This window comes from Agrilus planipennis, unplaced genomic scaffold (assembly GCF_000699045.2).
Source record: "Agrilus planipennis isolate EAB-ADULT unplaced genomic scaffold, Apla_2.0 scaffold176, whole genome shotgun sequence".
NCBI lineage: Eukaryota > Metazoa > Arthropoda > Insecta > Coleoptera > Buprestidae > Agrilus > Agrilus planipennis.
In genome coordinates this window covers 490,164-512,410 of record NW_020442401.1, presented here as the reverse complement: position 1 = coordinate 512,410, position 22,247 = coordinate 490,164, and the positions used below count along the sequence as shown (strand labels likewise).

General features: G+C 37.1%; 1 protein-coding gene across 3 annotated transcripts in view; it reads right to left on the bottom strand.

The window, feature by feature from the left end:
- The window catches only part of LOC108737253 (protein bowel), a 66,403-nt gene extending 46,805 nt beyond the window's left edge, over positions 1–19,598 (bottom strand). Inside the window, exons 1-2 of one of the 3 annotated variants that reach the window (XM_025980133.1) lie at positions 18,927–19,598; positions 1,038–1,888 (exon numbers count right to left, since the gene is read on the bottom strand). In XM_025980133.1, coding sequence (XP_025835918.1) covers positions 1,038–1,882 — 845 coding nt within the window. In that variant the 5' untranslated portion in view covers positions 1,883–1,888; positions 18,927–19,598. Of the gene's footprint in view, positions 1–1,037; positions 1,889–4,087; positions 4,183–4,852; positions 5,047–18,926 lie in introns of those variants that run through there. The other 2 variants (XM_025980136.1, XM_025980135.1) reach the window with 2 other exon arrangements.
- Positions 19,599–22,247: the final 2,649 nt, after the last annotated feature.

The following is a 22,247-nucleotide window of genomic DNA, read 5'->3' as shown; positions in this document are numbered from 1 at the left end:
TACCATCCATAAGGACTTATTGTTAGACTAGCCTTAACTAGCCCGCTTCGCTGATCGTAACCCTCTTCACCCCTTTAGGGTGTTTGAGTAATTATACCAAAGGATATTAACACCTCATTACAAGTAAAACTGACCGCAACCAAAAATGCTCCGGACAAACTTTGCGACCCCTTTTTACTTCCGTAGGGGTTAAATTATTCTTCATTATTACTTGTATAAATAATAAAGGAAAGAGTTTAAGGGTTTGGCCTGGACGTGAGTCAGAACTTTATACACAAAACAGACAACCAACCAATAAATTTAATCCGAATATGTCTAACGTCTCTTATTTTTATTTTGTGTTACACATTGGATTTCCAAAAGTAATAATAAGCAACAGTGTTTTCTTCTATATTGAATTTTAAGTACCAATACTGGTTGAAAAGAAAAAAATAATTCGACGTGGTCTGTATTCTGTCGAAACTGCTAGACGCGGATCGCGATTTCGATCCTTTTGGATCTCATCAGCGCATCGCAGGCAGCTCCGACAGAACACAGACCAACTTTTACCTGCTGTCTTAACAGTGCGTTTTAGAAAATACTACAAATGGCGCAGTAAACGCTATCTGTGGCACGATGCTACATTTTAGGATTACGTATGCTCCAACAAGGTCCACTTGTGTGGATATCTACTTGCTGAAAACGAATCCCGGCGTAGCCAACCTCAACGTGATAGGCACGTTAGCTTAATCGAATAAAATAATAATAGCATACGTAATCCTAAAATGTAGCATCGTGCCACAGATGGCGTTTACTGCGCCATTTGTAGTATTTTCTAAATACTGGTTGAATTTAATGGTTGTTCCGAAATCCTAAATATTGACATTTTATGATCATTTATTTGATCAAAATATATTCTAATTTTATATGTATTAGTATTTGGTAAAATAATCTTATTGTGATTATGATGGTTAATTGCTAACCTCATTTCCATCTGCATTGTTGTAATTGTTCCATAATTCTCTAAATATAAAAGGAATAAAATTGTATTAACGTACCTGTGGTCTCTAAGATGATCCTGCCTTCTGAACGCTTTTCCACAGATGTCACATGAGTAGGGTCTTTCATCAGTATGCGTCCTTTCGTGTATGAGTAGATTGTAACTCTTCGTAAATTGTCGATTACAAAATTTACAAATGAATTGCTTTTTCGGTCGCGAAGCCCTGCCAGGAGCCCTCAACAGTCTCCTGTCTAAATGCGCATGCATTTGGGGCCCTCCGGGAGGAAATAAACCTGCACCACTCGGAAACGGGAAAGCAGCGTTCGCACTACCGGGCAAAAATCCTGAATACGGATGGGTTTGCGATCCGCTACCACCTTCTAATAGTCCAGGAGGAGGACCGGGTCTGTGGGGAAGCATCAAGGCGGCCGCGTGGGCGGCCGCGGCCACACATGCGGCTTCTTCTCTCAGTTGTAACTCTTTTCTTTTGTCAGCCATCATGGCCATGATGTCGAAACTTTTCCGATAATTGGTGGAAGTATTTTCCGGTCGTTTACCACTTTCGCCTCGTTCTCGCGATTCTCTCATCAGTTCCGCGTTCATTAAAGGGTGAATTTCTCCCGGATATATGACGGGATGAACCGTCCGCGAGGGAACCACGGGGACGAACGCGGAAGATTCGCGGTGGTGGCCCATGGTATTCGGCAGGTCCATGTTCGGTATGTTACCGGGAGGTAAAGAATGGGAGAAACTCATGTGGGCATCGAAATTTGAACTGCTACGATTTCCCGACGAACTGCGCGCACTTGGTCCGGAAGACGGGAGCGGATACTCGCGACGTGATACACCCGTTCGGGATTCGGGAGTCCGCGAAGTTGGAACAATCGTAGCTGTCTCGGACATATTTACCTGAAACAAGAAATCAATAGTATTAATTTATAGTTAGCATCAACCTAGAATAGAGGGACAACGAACTACGCACAGTAACATAAATGCGAGGATGGTTTGTGAAAGGGTTCTAACTAAATCGCATTAAAGTTGTGTAAAATCGTAGATATATGTATGTCAAAATAAATGAATTACCGTATATGAAATGTTTTGTCAGTATAAATGATTTATCGAGTTTGCCAGTTTGTGGCGTGCTGATGAGATCTCATAAAATGGAAATCGCGATAGGCCCTACGAGATGGAAGAAATTGGAAGCGTCTGAGGTGTGATGTGTAAAAATATGATGATTATAAAAGAGTGGGTATTAGGAAGAGTGGAAGAAATCGGTAAAGAATAAGCGATATAAGTCATAAGGGTATCTTTTGAGACACGAAGAGTTAATTAGAGATATATCAGAAGCAAATTAATCATACTTGTTGAGCTGCAAGTAAGTGAAATACATAATGTACATTCATAATTTGTGGAAACTGAATGTACAGATGGTAACTTCATTTAATTTTTTTTTTTGTGTAACTTCAGCTCGTTAGTCACATTTACGAAATGGGGAAAGTCCCGAAGGATTATAAACGAAACGTGGTAGTAGTAACTATACCTAAAAAGAGAGGCGCGGATGGGTGCGAGACATTTAGAACAATTAGCTTAACTTCCCATGCGTCAAACTAGAATTATACAGAGAAGGGCTGAAGAACTGCTAGGGGAAGATCAATTTGGCTTTAGAAGAAACAGAGGAACGCCGGAGGCCATTCTACCTTTACGGGTAACAATAGAGAAAACGATAGGCGATATAGGTTGGTAGGGCACTTTCTTAGACATGAAGGTCTAGTCAAAGACATATTAGGGACAGAAAAAAGAGTAGAGGTAGACCTACATTAGATTACTGTTCGCAAATAGTTAAGGATGTAGGATGATCTAGTTTTAGGGAAATGCGAAGATTAGCTCAGGATAGGAAGGAGTGGAGGTGCGTATCCAATCAATCTTAGGACTGACGACCTTATAATAATGATGATGAAAGTAACGTTTTTTTTAGGTAAGGATCGTTCATAATATACATTCGCAAATAAGGGAGAGGGGGACCTAAGGAAATTTTATTTTAATGTTTTTCTTAACTTAGCAATTCTTAAAATTTTTCATTACTGTAGAAAGCCATTTTCGTTGCTACTTTGAATCACGAGAAATCGTCCTTGGGGGGGCAGGGTGGACCATCGTTTTCGACGTAATTTTTGCTAGGAGGGTCGCTGAATGTGTGTGGTAGTGGAAGGTGTCCAAAAAGATGAAATTCTGAGTGACGTATTTTATGAACGATCTCTATCCACAAATTTAATTGTCAGAATCAGAATCATTTCTTCATAATAACGTGTAAGTACAGACACGGAAGTTGCAATTTAATTAGTGACTACTTAAGCAAATCAGACCATCCACGTAGATTACTTAATAAGGAATTAGGAGCTGTTGTTTAAAGCTTACTATGTAATGATGACAGTAGATCATTTACACATTGCTCATTACAACACGTATAGAACCGGACTAGTCGGAATGTTGTAATTTTTTTCATTATTGTGCTCGAATGGTAGATCTAATTGTACGTAATAACCGCCAATTTGTGCCGGAATGTTTAATTATCGTTTTCAACGAAACTGATTAATTTATATGATAATTATAGCAACGGCAGCCGACTACATGGTAGCGGAGAAGCAGTAGTATAAGAAACGTATATATATATATGATAAATTAAACGTTACGTTAGATGTAATAAAAGGAAGTTGATGCAAATTGTTATCATCGAATGCGGTCGCAACAACTGCGAACTATTGCTGTTGTGTGTGGTTTTCACTCGCTTATCCATTATTATTCATCAGTAATTTTAGCATATTATGCGCGTAACTAAAAGATTTAATGAATGCTTCACGCGTCTTGTAATTTTAGTAAGATTAATCGCTTCTTTTTAATTGCCTATTTTTGTGTGTTAATGATTACCACAAAATCTACAATTTCAAAGAAATTCACCACCAAAACACTTATCTGTTCTTCCAACCACATCGACTTACAATTTACAATAAATATCAAATCTTTACTGTTTATTTAGGCTTCAAGGAAGATACTAAATAAGTTTTATTCGATAAATATGTAACTATAGTACTATATAAATGTCTTTTTACTCACATGAACTTGATAGCACTACATGTTGGAGCTTTCACTAAAGAGCACTCTTGTACATTTGCTTAAAACATGACGACTAAAAATCGTTTTTTTTTTTTCGACAAGTGACCGCGTTAGTGATGACTGTTCTTTTTGATGTTGCGTACGTGACGAAAATTTTGAAAACCTTAACAAACCGTAAAAGAGAAAATGTGTTTTTGGCTGCGGATATTCTTTGAGTTGCTGGCCACGGAGTTTCGAAAAAACAAATGACGCAGAGACACATGCTATGCCTACTAAACGAATGCAATAATGAAAATAAGAACATTTGAATTCAGACAATGGGTTCTTGCTTGTGCTGTGTGCATTTTTTTACCACGCAAATTTCGGTTGGGTGAACGTGAGGTTTTCCCTCCCTTTTTACATACAATATGTCATCGCTTTCTCAGAAATATTGAATCAGTAATGAATATCTATGTGTATTACAGTCTAGTAAGATAATAATACAAATACTGTTTTCAAGTAATTATTTATTAACCAATTTAAAACACAAATTAAATCTAAATCCATCAGTTGTTAGTTTGATTTTTGGTGTTTTTATCATTTAGTTTTAGGTATTATAGGTGCCTATCAAATGTTTAGCTATTTATTAGGTTTTACTTTATTTTTGCTTTACACAAATAAGTTGAATTTTTATGTAGCACCGTAATTAGAATTGTTCATAACGTATCAAACTATATGTTTGTTAGTTTTACTGAATTAGTAGAAACAATAGGAAAGATGGCTTACCTATTCTAAGGTTTATCGCTTGATCTATAGTTGAAGTCTCCAACCATTATGTCCAATATTTTGAAAAGTAAAAGTAATAACGAAAAAGTTTTTAGACAAAAGTTTTTAAACCACTTAAGAACTACACACTAGTTCAATTTTTTTTCCTGATAATTCTGGTTTATACCAGGAAACACTTGAACAAACATAATTATTGATATAGAGAGGCGCGAATAGGTATGAGACATTTAGAACAATTAGCTTAACTTCCTATGCGTCAAAAATCTTAACTAGAATGGAAAAAGGGCGGAAGAACTATTAAGGGAAGATCAATTTGGGTTCAGAAGAAATGGAGGAACGCGGTAGACCTTTCCAGCTTAGAGGGTGTACATAGGATTTGTAGATTTAGAAAGAAAAAGCTTTTGACAATGTTAAATGGGACAAGATGTTAAATATACTTAAAAAAAATTTAGGGACGAGTTACAGAGATAGAAGAGTGATACTTAGTTTGTATAAAGAGCAACAGGTAGTTATAGAGCTGGAGCAGAAACGTTGAGAAGTAAATATTAGGAAGGGAGTCACACAGGGATGCACACTGTCACCGCTACTTTTTAATCTATACATCGAAAACGCAATCAACATCATTAGAGACCAGTACAACTGTAGGAATAGATATAGAGGGGTAAAAGATTAGTATGCTTAGACTGCAGATGATATAGCAGTATTAGCATCTACCAAGGAGGAGTTAGAGATAGCTTTAAATAAAATGGAAGCGGTATTGACAAGACAGTATTGTATGAAAATAAATAAAAGTAAAACAAAAAATACTGGTATGCAAGGGAAGATAAAGTAGGGAAAGAGGAAATATAACGATAGGAGACGAAACATTAGAAGAAGTAGCTGATTTTAGGCGTCTAGGAAGGACCCCTTCTCAGGCATGAAGGTCTAGTCAGAGACATATTAAAGACAGAAACAGAAGTTACAAGGAGTAGAGGTAGACCTAGATTAGATTACTGTTCGCAAAAGTTAAGAATGTGGGTTATTCTAGTGTTGAAGCAGGATAGTCGGTGTTTAACTTATACCAGCTTCTGCTGCACGCCAACTAATATTGTACAGCTGGTTGATGATTTTTTTTTTACTAGTTTTATTATTAAAGGAATTAAATTAAACTAATGTAACTTAAATAACTAAATACGTTGTATTGAGAACCGTGCTTACTGATGTATATTGATGAACTCTGGTTAGAAAATTTCGGCCATGTATTTAAATAAACGAAAAGAGAAGAACAATTTAAGATAGATAGAGATAGAATTAGAAACTAGTATGAGAAACTTTACAGCAAATAACTGCAATTCAGGTAAATGTGATAAGTACAATTGAAAAGGTTATGAGAGGAAAATACGACCCTAATATGATTTTAACGATGACAGTCAGGTAAACATTGAATAGGTGGTTATTGTATTATAAATTCCAAGAGAAGATTCAATTGTAATATGCACGATAATGTAAATTAGGATCCAAAGAATGTACAGTTAAAACCAAAAGCAATCGAATAAGATTAAAAATTATAAAACCATCTATCTACTTAAATCTGTCATTAAATAAAAACCATAATCATAACAACAACAAACGTTTCGGCGAATAGCGACGGAACATCTAGTTCTAGGGAAATACGAAGATTAGCCCAGGATAGGAAAGAGTGGAGGTGCGTGTCCAACCAGTGTTAGGACTGACGACCTTATGATGATGATGTACTGCTGTTGATGAGAATTCCGCAGTTCCCATCATGTTTTATTACATCACTTGTTTGTATAACATTTATTATTAGTACAGTGGATTGTCAGTCCGTTCGCAATTTATTTCATGTCGAGTCTCCTTGAAGAACCAATGTCAATTATGAATATCTCTCGCTCTCTGGAAGATTAAATAATCGCGGTACGCGGTAATGAAAAACAAATTAGCTAGTTCGCAATACTTTTTGCATTGGACAGAGAGCTGCAGCAAAAAGTACAAGTTGTCGTCCATTATCGCGTCAATCATTCGGTTGCAGAATCAAATGGAAGTACGTATTTACGTACATGCATACGTGTACGTAGTGTGCATGTTGTACAGCTTCCGAGAACATGAACGTTTATTGTTTGTTTCCTCTTCTCTTTTATACAATATTTGCGCTCATCGGCGTGACGACAAAAAACGCAGCTATTATGGGAGTACCGAGAAACAGGAGAATTACCGCATTTACGTACTCAATTCGAAGAGACAGAACAACCAAGATCTTATCTCGTTTATGTAAATGGTCGTTTCCAATTGCTTTGTAACTACGCTGAACGCAGTGGTAATGCCGCATTTATCGGAAAACCATTTATTGTGAAGGAATATTACGAACGTTTCGCTTAAAATTAGCATTTCATTGAATTGAACATGTCATCAAGAGCGCGCTACGGTCAGTTTACTCTCTACTAACCTTAAAAGGGTTATTTATATTTGAAAATATTTAATATTTCTGGTAGTAGAATAATCAAATAGGTGTAACAAAATTTGAAAACAAACCACAGTATTTCCGAAATAATAGCAAATCTTTCTATTGGGATCCGTCAAATGGACATACACCATCTGGTGGCAAAATTTATAACTCGAATGAGGGAAAAATTTACATAGGAACTGTGCACGCAAATTGTAAAATTGTTTATTAAAATAATAAAACACGTTAAAAAAGTAAAAATTTTTTTGATGATGGAGTCGACGAAGTTTTCTTCTAAAGTTAAATCAAATAAAAAGTTAATATGTTCAGTGAAAAGCTGCAATAGCACTTCAGACATAGATCTTCACTCTTCACCTACATTAACTACTTTCCAATAAAAACTAACCGTTTTATATATGTAAAAAATATATTCGGAAAATTAGAGAAAAAAGTAAACTAATAGAAGCTTGGATGAAAGCAGTAGGTATCAAAGAAGTGAATTCCGGAATAAAAATTTGTTCACGTCATTTTAATGCACATGATTATATTTCAGCAAGTATTTACCATCAGCCATAACCTTAATATTTAAAACTAGAATCATACTAAAATTATAAAGTGAGAAATTATTTATTCCTGTGTAATTGATTTAACACAATTCTAATGATACGATATAAGTATTTTGAGGTTAAGAACCTACCTGCTGCAATACAACAAAGTTGCAATAATGTGTTTGCAACGTTCTCTTAAATCGGCTTTGCACGTGCAAGTCATTGATATGATATTGCTTAAATCACCCAGAATCACCTCACCAATTATATAACGTGAATCACTTTTTAAATCCGAAGTTTGTAAAAAGTAGGCAGTAAACTTGACGGAATTTGAAGGCTAGCTTCCGGATTTGTTATTTCCGAATTTTATAATGTGATTGGCATTAAAAACACGCTCACCTTCAACGAAATTTCCTTTCCGAGGCTTTGTGTCAGCCCAATCACATATTGTGTCAATACTTATCATTTTATCGTAATTTAAAAACTTGGAAATTGCACGGTACACTATAGGAACTACGATAAATTTTCCCTAATCGGCGCCATGTTTTTAGGCTCCTCCCATTTGATGGATCCCAATAACCCATCCAGATTTCGACGGGTGGTGTTGCTATCCGTACTGCATAACCATGACATTCCTTCATACCCTAACATAGTTTAGTCTAATTCTATCTGTGACCTTTCAGACTTATGACTTATTAAACCGACTACAATTGTAAGTCTGTGATCTTAAAATAGTTTGACGCAACAAATTATGAAGTTGTAATAAGGAAAAGCCGCAAATTTTATTCTTGTTTATTCTGTCCCATCCGAAACCTTAAAAAAAAACGCTATTGTTCGACTTCGTTATTTAATCACGCGTGACATTGAATTAACTTGTTCATAGTTTGTTTTGCAGTATTTATTTTTAACCGCTACCAAGAAATCGTAAAAAACACAATTGAAAATAACTGTAGGTACTTACGCTCAAAAATACCCGATTGTTTTTTAATCATCTGAAATCTGGGTGTGATATGTATAAAAAAGTCTTGCGTAAAATCCAAAGAGTTTTCAATTGGGTATCATAATTCTTGAAAAAAGGATTACATAAAGGAAACCTTTATATAGAAACTCGATATACGTTTTGGAAATAGGGTGTATGATAATTTTTAGTGTTGCGGTGGTTCTTACAGTTTTGCCGCGTTTGTTCGTCACTATTGTTTGTCACACCCTCTTACAGGGGCGGTAGGATTAATGACAGACAGAAGGTGCTGAAAGTAACTTTATTATAGGGGTTATTTAGCAAAATTACGTATAGTGAGTTTCTAATAACCAATAGCGGAGAAATTTAATATTAATTTATTGATGATTTTAGGGCTAATACGACAACACACGAAATATAGGGTTGTTCGGAAAGTCATTTCGTTTTTTTTTTTTGTGGAAATGAAAGACAGTTTTCGTATAATAAACAAATACTTTATTAAATTATATCTTGACCGTTCTGGTCCAACACCTTTTGCCATCTTTCTGGTAGCAGCATAATTCCACGCTCATAAAATTTTTGGTCTTTGCTGGCAAAAAACTGATCGAAGAGGTTTTTGACCTTCTCCTTTGAGGTGAAGGTTTTACCGTCTAAAAAATTTTGGAGTGACCGGAACAAATAATAATCCGATGGTGCCAGGTCTGGAGAATATGGTGGGTGTAGCATTGTATCCCATTCAAGCTGTAAAAGCTTTTGGCGAGTGACCAAACTTGTGTGAGGTCTCGCGTTGTCTTGGTGAAACACTACACCTTTCCTGTTGATTAGTTCTGACCTTTTCTGTTGAAGTGCATCATTCAGTTTGTCCAGCTGATGACAGTAGACTTCCGAATTAATCGTTGTGTTATCCGGTAAAAGCTCAAAAAAAACGATTCCTTTAAAATCCCACCAAACAGACAGCATCACCTTTTTTTGGTGAATATCGGCTTTGGAAATGGTTTGAGCCGGTTCATCTTTTTTGCTCCATGACCTCTTGCGTTTGACGTTGTTGTATACAACCCATTTTTCGTCCCCAGTGATGATGCGCTTCAAAAACGGATCATTTTCGTGACGTTTGAGAAGCGAATCGCAGACGTCAATGCGGCGACACAGATTTCTCTCTGTGAGAACATGGGGAACCCATACATCGAGCTTCGAGGATAATCCCAGGCCTTTCAAGTGGTCATAAACTGTTGAATTTGATAAATTTAACCTCAATCCGATCTCACGTGTTGTTATTCGCCGGTTCACATCAACTAATGCCTTTATCGCGTCTTTATCAGCTTCAACCGGCCTTCCCGAACGTGGTGCATCTTCGACATCAAAATTGCCGGATCGAAATTTAGCGAACCAGTTCTGGCACTGGCGTACTGTCAACACACCTTCTCCATACACATCAGTCAATTTCTTTCTGGCTTGAACAGCATTTTTACCCTTTCTGTAGTAAAACAGTAAGATATGTCGAAAATGCTGCTTATCGCTCTCCATATTTAAAAGGGCACCAACCAAAAACTACTGCGTAGAATTAATTGGAATTTTTCACACACAAGCCTTGCTATATGAGCTCTCAAAGCATATAAAAATTATACGGCTTAAATGTGAAGTTGGGTGCAAAAGAATACAATTAAATCCTCTGTCGGGAAAAAACGAAATGACTTTCCGAACAACCCGATAGAAATAAGCAAATAGAAAAAGAAAAATATTGCATAACACTTTGGGATTCACCTGAAATAAATATTATCGACACCTTTTTTATACACATGTATCATCACCATTACAGTATCGCCAGTCGCATGACTGGTTTGACATGCACTTCCACTCTTTCATTATTCATTTCCTTCCTTAATTATTTCCTCCGTCTGTCCATTTTTATCTCCTGTTTCTACTTTTAATAATAATATGTTTCTAACTAGCCCTTGGTATAACACCCATTATCCTCGTACTCTTTCCAAAAACTTCCCATTTTTAACCTTTTCTCTACGTTATTTTCATCATATTCATTCCTAATAAATACAATAACAAACTATTAAGTTTTATTTTAGCGCATTTTCCTTCACTCGAGTTTCGTACTACTCCAATTTATCCTTATGTTGGGCTATTAGAGATTTGAGTTGGATGAGTTTTATTGCGTTAGGTTTTTCCAAAAAAATCAATAGAAATACGTACTTACAAAATACGATCATGTGACATGCCTACAAATTTTTATGATTTTGGTTTTTGTCAATCAGTTTGAGAAAATAAGTCCCCATCGTCAATTATAAACGCTAAAGGCAATAATCTGGAAGTTCGCCCAGGACTTAAAGAAAAGCTCAATGTCAGCAATGATCCTTTTTCCAAATTTCATTGGTTTAAATTGATATTGTATACTCTCTCTTATAATTATTACAGAAAAATTGATGACATTCGTAATATTTCGTAACTTATGCTGGCTTTAAAAACATTCTTGTCCTTGTGACACCCACGCACTCTGCTGATCAGATACGAAAGGAAATTTATAATAAGAGAACGACAATTTACACCTATCGTTATATGGAATTTTCAGCCCGTGTTTGAATACGAACTTGTAGATATCCAGTTTTGGACATACAATCAATAACGGCGTTGTCACTCGTCTTACTGATGTTAATTTATCGTTTTCGTTTGACTCGACCCTTCTAAGCTCTTAGCAGTTGCATCTGTGTAATAAATAAAAATAATAAATACTTTCATAATTAGTAATAATTCAGAATTGACATGGAGACGTTCTAAAAATATCTCGAAGCTTGCAGGCAATTTTTTGTACACTGAGAAAAAACAATTCACGTTCGATCAATAAAGAGTGCCAGTGCGAGTGAATAAATTTTAAGCAATAAATGTAAGAGGCCTTTTTTAAGTGCTGTCTTCTTATTATCCCATCGCCATTGGTTCAATTATAACCTCGCATAACAAAAGAATTCCACGTTAGAGTCCTTCGACCAGCTTTTAACACATCACTGACTGGCCGAAAGAAATGTTTACTTAGCCGTGTTTATTTTTCTATTACTATTGACTCTGTTGACTTTTTCTTCTTAGAAGACAGAAATATCCAGCATACATAATAATTTGTATGCATTGTACTGTGTTTGCCTGCGGGGCTGGTGCTTTTTCCAGGACTAAAACGGGTTTCATTTCGTCTTTTTGACGAATCAAATACAGGGATGTCATTGACATCGACGACATTATTTGGTGTAGTAGAATTAGATTTTTCTCAGGGAGATTGCGATATATAGAAGAAACAAGGGTTAAAGTCTTTTACTTCGCCCCTGACGTATTTACAATAAGAAATTACAAATATCAGCACCTTTTTATCCTCAATGTTCTGGCACTTCCAACCAGGGTTGCCACCCGTACTTTATTATAAAGTATTGTACTCTATTTCGACTGTGCGTACGTTATACTTTACAAGACACATAAAGTACGCAAAAATACTTTATTTAAGGCCTTAAGTAAACATCGTAATTTTGTAAGCGATTATTCGAAATTCAGAGTATTTTTACATCAATAATATTACACAGAAAAATGGCAAGCCATATTTACGGAACAACCTGATTTCCCAAATCTGTTCAAAGTAATGTCACTTTTGCTGTCCGTTCCGGCCACTTCAGCATTTACAGAAAGAGTATTCTCTGTTATGAACGCAAAGTGGCGGGACGACAGGAATAAAGCTTCATTAAAACTAATTAAAAATGAACTTTTAGTTTACTTAAATCTTTATTTGCCATGTTTAGAGGCTATTAATGTATTCAAGAGCGACAGCAATTTGTTACTGGCTGCTAGGTGTAACAAAAAATATGTTTTTAAAAACAAAAAGTAAAATACTTTATTTTTATGCTGAATACTTTTTTTTTTAATCTTTCAGTCGAGAAATACTTTATGTAAAGCCTGAAAAGGTGGCAACCCTACTTCCAACGCCTGTTGGAAAAAAGATTCTTCAGACTTTAAAAACCCCCCATTTATCGCACATGTTATTGACAAAAATCATTTAGCACACAACTATTGTTTAAGTTTTGAAAACAGTCGGTAATCGCTAGGAGCCAAATCTGGCAAATACGGCGGGTGCTCAACTAATTCGAAGCGAAAGTGTTCCTCTACCGAAATTATCAATTTTTGGAAAACGTACTAATTAACTGGTTTTTTGCAACTAAAGCTCATTTTGTCAACTTCCCGGAGATTCTAGAGCAATTCAGCTTTGTTTGCTCTTTGGATTGTACAGGTTATTACACCCTTTGGGCACATCCAAAAGTTATATATAACATGGATCGGAAAACAGAGGGCTAATTCTCCTACACTAGTTACGTTATTCCATCCTGTCGGAATTTGTGTAACTTCTTACATTCTATTATTGTACTAATCGCACATAGTGTCCCTGTTATATCTGGAAAGTGTTCTTATCACAGAAAAAGGAATAAAAAAGAGTATCTAAAGTTAGGTGAATTTACACTAAGTTAATAGCGATTATTTATATGTTAATTGCTAAACATTCATCGTTTTCCATTAGAAGGTAAAAAGTGTTTTATATATTTTTAAAATGATGACACTACATCGTGAGATATTAGAACTTATTGTTCCGGAAAATCAGCTTGTCTCGAAAATATTAAGAATGTAATTAAATTTAAGTGCATGTGCTCGTACATCATGCACGCGGTCATACTGGCATATAACCTTTTCAATCAGAATCGAACTGCCTATTGTTGTTCATACATCCATCGGTTATAACACCTTTCACTTACAATATTTTACAACAGAGCCCCACGTCTGGACGTGTGGAAATTCTAACGCCTTGCGCAATTGAAATGGGAAAAAAATACTTTACAACAAAAGTCCGTATTGTAAATAGTAAAGGGAATCGAACGTCACCTGCGTGATCAATCACATCGATTTTCGTCAACTGATGTAATAATTGACAGTCGAATATAATTTGTAAAATAACCTCAGCGAAAACTAATTATTTATTAGGCATATTATGAAACATATACACATGTGTATGTATGTGTGATTACTTACAGTGGAAATGAAATATTCAAATTCTTCGGTGTTAGCAACTGTAAATTTTAATACTACCAAATAACCGATATACTAGTATATATTCATGCTGGTGTGCAGTATGGATAATATCATGTAGAATTGTATTTTCATTTAATATTGTTTCCAATCAATTCGAAACCTAATACGCGAACTTCAATCGTAAGGTTTATTACCCAATAAAATTTGCTCAATCCATTTAATTGTTTTCATCGTTAACATGAATAGTGTAATGTGTAAGGTGATTTATTGTTGGTCGATCTATAACACCCACATAGTTCTGTTAAGCACAATTAACCAATGAAGAAATACCTTATAGAAAAAAACTATAAATTGCATCCATTTTAATGTCCATATAAGTATAAATAATTCAAAATTCTCATTAAGTCTAAAATCAAAACGTGCCCTACGATCACATCCTTCATGGTATTTATATACGAAAAGACTTGCGCGACAAAATTATTGTTACCAAATCCAAAAATGTGTCGCTCCAGCCTGTTAATGGACAATAAACCAAATGTTACTCTGATATCAAACTGGCGCTACCTATAGCGAACATTTAAATAGAAATGGCATGGCGTAGACAAATACAGAATGGGCTATTATTTGTCGCTAATTAGTCGCTGAAAGATGGTGTCGAAAGTCTATATCCGTCAGATTTTAATGAAAAGCGAGTAGCAAGCCGTCAAGCTGGCACTCAAAATAGAACTGGTGTAAAGAAATGCGGTAAGGGCTATAATTTGTCGCTGAAGATGGTACTTTTATCCAGTCTACCAATTGTCTATGTCAATCAGATGTCCAGCGAAAAGCGACTGAGAGCCGCCAAGGTGATACTCCACATAACAAATCTCATAATAGAAGTGGCGTGAAAAATACTGAGGGGGCTATATTTTGTCGCTGAAGGATGGTACTTTTACCCACTCTACCGATTGTCTATGTCCATCAGATGTCCAGCGAAAAGCGACTGAGAGCCTCCAAGGTGAGATTCCACATAGCGCATCTCATAATAGAAGTGGCGTGAAAAATACTGAGGGGGCTGTATTTTGTCGCTGAAGGATGGTACTTTTACCCACTCTACCGATTGTCTATGTCCATCAGATGTCCAGCGAAAAGCGACTGAGAGCCTCCAAGGTGAGATTCCACATAGCGCATCTCATAATAGAAGTGGCGTGAAAAATACTGAGGGGGCTGTATTTTGTCGCTGAAGGATGGTACTTTTACCCACTCTACCGATTGTCTATGTCCATCAGATGTCCAGCGAAAAGCGACTGAGAGCCTCCAAGGTGAGATTCCACATAGCGCATCTCATAATAGAAGTGGCGTGAAAAATACTGAGGGGGCTGTATTTTGTCGCTGAAGGATGGTACTTTTACCCACTCTACCGATTGTCTATGTCCATCAGATGTCCAGCGAAAAGCGACTGAGAGCCTCCAAGGTGAGATTCCACATAGCGCATCTCATAATAGAAGTGGCGTGAAAAATACTGAGGGGGCTGTATTTTGTCGCTGAAGGATGGTACTTTTACCCACTCTACCGATTGTCTATGTCCATCAGATGTCCAGCGAAAAGCGACTGAGAGCCTCCAAGGTGAGATTCCACATAGCGCATCTCATAATAGAAGTGGCGTGAAAAATACTGAGGGGGCTGTATTTTGTCGCTGAAGGATGGTACTTTTACCCACTCTACCGATTGTCTATGTCCATCAGATGTCCAGCGAAAAGCGACTGAGAGCCTCCAAGGTGAGATTCCACATAGCGCATCTCATAATAGAAGTGGCGTGAAAAATACTGAGGGGGCTGTATTTTGTCGCTGAAGGATGGTACTTTTACCCACTCTACCGATTGTCTATGTCCATCAGATGTCCAGCGAAAAGCGACTGAGAGCCTCCAAGGTGAGATTCCACATAGCGCATCTCATAATAGAAGTGGCGTGAAAAATACTGAGGGGGCTGTATTTTGTCGCTGAAGGATGGTACTTTTACCCACTCTACCGATTGTCTATGTCCATCAGATGTCCAGCGAAAAGCGACTGAGAGCCTCCAAGGTGAGATTCCACATAGCGCATCTCATAATAGAAGTGGCGTGAAAAATACTGAGGGGGCTGTATTTTGTCGCTGAAGGATGGTACTTTTACCCACTCTACCGATTGTCTATGTCCATCAGATGTCCAGCGAAAAGCGACTGAGAGCCTCCAAGGTGAGATTCCACATAGCGCATCTCATAATAGAAGTGGCGTGAAAAATACTGAGGGACTGAGGGCCCAGTCTGCCGATAGTCTTCTATATTCATCAGTGTCCATCGAAAAGCGACTGAGAGCCTCCAAGGTGAGATTCCACATAGCGCATCTCATAATAGAAGTGGCGCTAAGAAATGCTGTGAGGACTATAATTTGTCGCTAGAAACGTCTGATGTCCAGCAAAAAACAACTGAGAGCTTCCAAGGTGGAACTCCACTTATCGCATCTCATAATAGAAGTAACGTAAAGAAATACTGCTGTGAAGGCTATAATTTGTCGCCGAAAGAGGGTATTTTTACCCATTCTTCCGAATGTCTATATCCATTAGATGTTCAGTGAAAAGCGACTGAGAACCGTCAAGTTGGCACAACTCAACCGTATCTCAAAATAGAAGTGTTGTTGATAGATGGTTGAGATAGTACGGAAATTCAGAACTACCTAAACCACAACACTCTTGGGATATGCTATGATGAAAATAAATGTTAATGCAAATAAAAGGAATAAGAAAAATACTGTATCATTGGTTGGAAACAAACCCTTTCTGAAAATATACAGTATATTCTAACTAATTATCTACCCTGTAGTGATCCCATGATGTAACTATTCGTCTGTAGAAGCATACCGTAACGCCATTCCCTTGAAACTAACCTAACTGTCGGTCTATTCATCCCTTGAAAGATGCTGTAACCTAAATTTATAATAGCTTGGTTCTGTGGCATTTTACCTAGGAATTTTCTTGTGGTTTAATAGAGTCCAATGAGACATGTGGGTGGAATAATAACTGGTAAATACGTAGCAGTTGACAATTTCTGGTTCAGTGAACCCGACGTAGTTTCAGTCCGAAGTGAACTAATTATGTGCATTTATTTGAACAAATACATCAGAGAGCGCCGCGCAAAAACGCCCACGTTTCGGATTAGGTAGCACTTAAATATGCTAATAAAGCATATTCACGCGCTCGATTGTGTGACAGTTGACATATCGCTATGTGCCATTGTTTATGGTAAATGCTAATTTCCACGTGGAACACGATTACAAATGCTCTATTCATTATCATCATCATTCAGCAGTTTTTACGAAAACCATAAATTCATATGAGAACCATGTGCTTGGTCTGTAGCATCGCTGTCTACTCTCTGTAGCAAGGAATGGGATGTAAAGGTTAAACCATGACAATGGTAACATATCCAGTAATTTTAGCGCTTCAATGTTTTCTTCTATAAGATTGATCTTAAATTATCACATGCTGCCTTACGACACAAAATAAAGATAACACAAGTGATTTTCCACTAGCCTCTAACATTGTCGCATTTGGGACAATTTAGATCTTTTTATGGTATGCTTTAATTCCACTTGACTATTATAAATTCGTGATACAACTGTTTCTTGGGTCCCAAATACATACAGTTAATCTCCATTATCAACTGCATTTACGTACAATGTTAATACCACAGGCCTTCCTTCCCATCATATACATCTACACACAAACGTGGAGACTTATCAGGAAGTTTGAGTGAATTCAGTAGATTTAGTGATATGATAATGTTATATTATTGCCATTACGGCCTTGCATAACTCTGTACAATTATCCAAACGAACTCCAAACGAACTCCAAAAATAAGCAGAGAAACGCCGTAAGTAGGTATCTATCCGCCCAATTATTGTAACAGTGTTGGATTGTTGGATGTTTTCAATTATGTAACCCCTCTATGCTGAGTCAATAATAAGAAGCAACGCCTCGGTTCATTCTAACCCCCTATTGGTTTCAGCCTGCTTGTTCCAAATCTTCCGTCAAAACCAATTAACCAACAGCATAGCCCCCGAAGAATGCATCGAACAGAAAAAAACTTGCGTCGTCACGGTGACGGACTTGGGGTTGCTGGCGTAATTTGATCGCACGTAAGCATATAAACTGTCGTAGGTGGCCGCGCTGAACGAAATCTGAGCCAAGCAGCAGTCACTCAACCAAAATGGCCGCCTAATAAAACCTAAGCCTTCTTCGACGTTGCGTAAAGTTTGATGACCGATTCTCCGGCATATTTGCTGTACTATTTATTAGAAATAACAACTCTCATTGAGCAAGAAAATGAACGTAAAGAATAGTATTATAACAGTAGATTTGATGGAGTTCTTCGCATTTAAAGATTTATGACGATAAATGCATGCGTATGAGGTTAGCTTACACTTGGGCTTATTACAGTGTACTGCTACTAAGTCAATAGATTTATTACACCAGTAAAACGTTATCTGAAGCAGCATTATAGTTTATTATTTGCTAGTTTTATTGTATGTGGTTCTGTTTATAACGTGTGTAGGTACGTACTAGAGGTACCCTTATAATCACATTTTTTAATAACACGTCTTAAAGAACGAAATAATCCAGTTTTTGAAAAATTCGTATCGATTTATTAACTGTTCTATTTCGTGCTGCTTTTGACCTTAAGAAAAACTGGACATTGCACAATAAATCATGCTTTAACAATTCTATATTATCATGCAACTGAAAGAACTTAGACCTGATCAATCGATTACCACAGAAAATTACTTTTGCAATTGCGCTCTAGGAAATAATTTAGATTGAATTGGTTGCCCAACGGTGACCCGAAATTTATTCTGAACGCGTTTTGTAATTAGAAGTTTAATCAGAGATGGAAATACCTCTGAAGGAGTTCTCCACTCGTGCTAGAGAAACGTTAGGAAACGACGATAACCTTTAGACCTCAATCAGGGCAGCATCAGTTCACCTACTGTGATTTCTCCGTTTAGTCTCAAACCCCATTCTTGTGTACATAATAATAGAATTGACTTGTTTCTCACCTTATGTTTAGAGGAAGCAAATTCCTTTTTCCAAAAAAAAAGCTAAATACTTAGTCTATAAGTCACATTTCTATCCAACTAATTATCGATAACAGTGCTTCAAATCCTTCAGTCATTCAAATCCAAAACATTTAAGTACTTCACAACAATTCAACGCGTCACGTTCGGCATTCTGTTTTTCCCCCTTTGAACACTAAACACGACCAAGTATATGTCAATTTTGGTTCATCCACAGTTAAAATGACATCAATCCACACAAATGGAACATCACAATCACAACATTCCCAACAGCCGCATATTCGGTCGGCGCATCGTAAAACACGCGATTCGTTCCACTTGTTGCACAAAAGGGAGGCGAGAGATAACGTTGGGGTTGCGACTGACAATTGCGGTTGTCAGTATGACAATAAAACGAACGGAACCCACTAATGGGTCTCAATAAATGCGACAATACCAAAGCAACACTCTCACACAGACAGACTGAATAGTTACAGCAGGTAGAACTAAAACTTGGCTATACAGAGAAACAGAGTACAGTCAAATCTCTTCTTCTTGTGGATGTGCCGCGCGCGGCGGGGAGTGGGGGGGAGAAAAAGCAGCGCGGCAAGCGTTCAGGTGGCCAACCTGCCCCTTACGACGAACGGAGGTTAAGTTAAGCGGCAGGGTGGGGGGGCAAGTACGGCGACGGTAGTAAACAGGTTCGCCACTACACGGCAGCAGTGGCGCGATTCTCCTGTTGTCTGTTCACCGTCACTGCTACGATGTTCGACTGTNGGCGTGAAGAAATGCTGTGAGGACTATAATTTGTCGCTAGAAACGTCTGATATCCAGCGAAAAGCGACTGAGAACCTCCGAGGTGATATTCCACATAGCGCATCTCATAATAGAAGTGGCGTGAAGAAATACTGTGAGGACTATAATTTGTCGCCGAAAGAGGGTACTTTTACCCATTCTTCCGATTGTCTATATCCATAAGACGTTCAGTGAAAAGCGACTGAGAACCGTCAAGTTGGCACAACTCAACCGTATCTCAAAATAGAAGTGTTGTTGAAAGATGGTTTAGATAGTACGGAAATTCAGAACTACCTAAACCATAACACTCTTTGGATATACTATGATGAAAATAAATGTTAAAGCAAATAAAAGGAATAAGAAAAATACTGTATCATTGGTTGGAAACAAACCCTTTCTAAAAATATACAGTATATTGTAACTAATTATCTACCCTGTAGTGATCCCATGATGTAACTATTCGTCTGTAGAAGCATACCGTAACGCCTTTCCCTTGAAACTAACCTAACTGTCGGTCTATTCATCCCTTGAAAGATGCCGTAACCTAGATTTATAATAGCTTAGTTCTGTTGCCTTTTACCTAAGAATTTTCTTGTGGTTTAATAGAGTCCAATGAGACATGTGGGTGGAATAATAACTGGTAAATACGTAGCAGTTGACAATTTCTGGTTCAGTGAACCCGACGTAGTTTCAGTCCGAAGTGAACTAATTATGTGCATTTATTTGAACAAATACATCAGAGAGCGCCGCGCAAAAACGCCCACGTTTCGGATTAGGTAGCACTTAAATATGCTAATAAAGCATATTCACGCGCTCGATTGTGTGACAGTTGACATATCGCTATGTGCCATTGTTTATGGTAAATGCTAATTTCCACGTGGAACACGATTACAAATGCTCTATTCATTATCATCATCATTCAGCAGTTTTTACGAAAACCATAAATTCATATGAGAACCATGTGCTTGGTCTGTAGCATCGCTGTCTACTCTCTGTAGCAAGGAATGGGATGTAAAGGTTAAACCATGACAATGGTAACATATCCAGTAATTTTAGCGCTTCAATGTTTTCTTCTATAAGATTGATCTTAAATTATCACATGCTGCCTTACGACACAAAATAAAGATAACACAAGTGATTTTCCACTAGCCTCTAACATTGTCGCATTTGGGACAATTTAGATCTTTTTATGGTATGCTTTAATTCCACTTGACTATTATAAATTCGTGATACAACTGTTTCTTGGGTCCCAAATACATACAGTTAATCTCCATTATCAACTGCATTTACGTACAATGTTAATACCACAGGCCTTCCTTCCCATCATATACATCTACACACAAACGTGGAGACTTATCAGGAAGTTTGAGTGAATTCAGTAGATTTAGTGATATGATAATGTTATATTATTGCCATTACGGCCTTGCATAACTCTGTACAATTATCCAAACGAACTCCAAACGAACTCCAAAAATAAGCAGAGAAACGCCGTAAGTAGGTATCTATCCGCCCAATTATTGTAACAGTGTTGGATTGTTGGATGTTTTCAATTATGTAACCCCTCTATGCTGAGTCAATAATAAGAAGCAACGCCTCGGTTCATTCTAACCCCCTATTGGTTTCAGCCTGCTTGTTCCAAATCTTCCGTCAAAACCAATTAACCAACAGCATAGCCCCCGAAGAATGCATCGAACAGAAAAAAACTTGCGTCGTCACGGTGACGGACTTGGGGTTGCTGGCGTAATTTGATCGCACGTAAGCATATAAACTGTCGTAGGTGGCCGCGCTGAACGAAATCTGAGCCAAGCAGCAGTCACTCAACCAAAATGGCCGCCTAATAAAACCTAAGCCTTCTTCGACGTTGCGTAAAGTTTGATGACCGATTCTCCGGCATATTTGCTGTACTATTTATTAGAAATAACAACTCTCATTGAGCAAGAAAATGAACGTAAAGAATAGTATTATAACAGTAGATTTGATGGAGTTCTTCGCATTTAAAGATTTATGACGATAAATGCATGCGTATGAGGTTAGCTTACACTTGGGCTTATTACAGTGTACTGCTACTAAGTCAATAGATTTATTACACCAGTAAAACGTTATCTGAAGCAGCATTATAGTTTATTATTTGCTAGTTTTATTGTATGTGGTTCTGTTTATAACGTGTGTAGGTACGTACTAGAGGTACCCTTATAATCACATTTTTTAATAACACGTCTTAAAGAACGAAATAATCCAGTTTTTGAAAAATTCGTATCGATTTATTAACTGTTCTATTTCGTGCTGCTTTTGACCTTAAGAAAAACTGGACATTGCACAATAAATCATGCTTTAACAATTCTATATTATCATGCAACTGAAAGAACTTAGACCTGATCAATCGATTACCACAGAAAATTACTTTTGCAATTGCGCTCTAGGAAATAATTTAGATTGAATTGGTTGCCCAACGGTGACCCGAAATTTATTCTGAACGCGTTTTGTAATTAGAAGTTTAATAGTAAGTAAGGCTCCAAAACGCTTTGATTC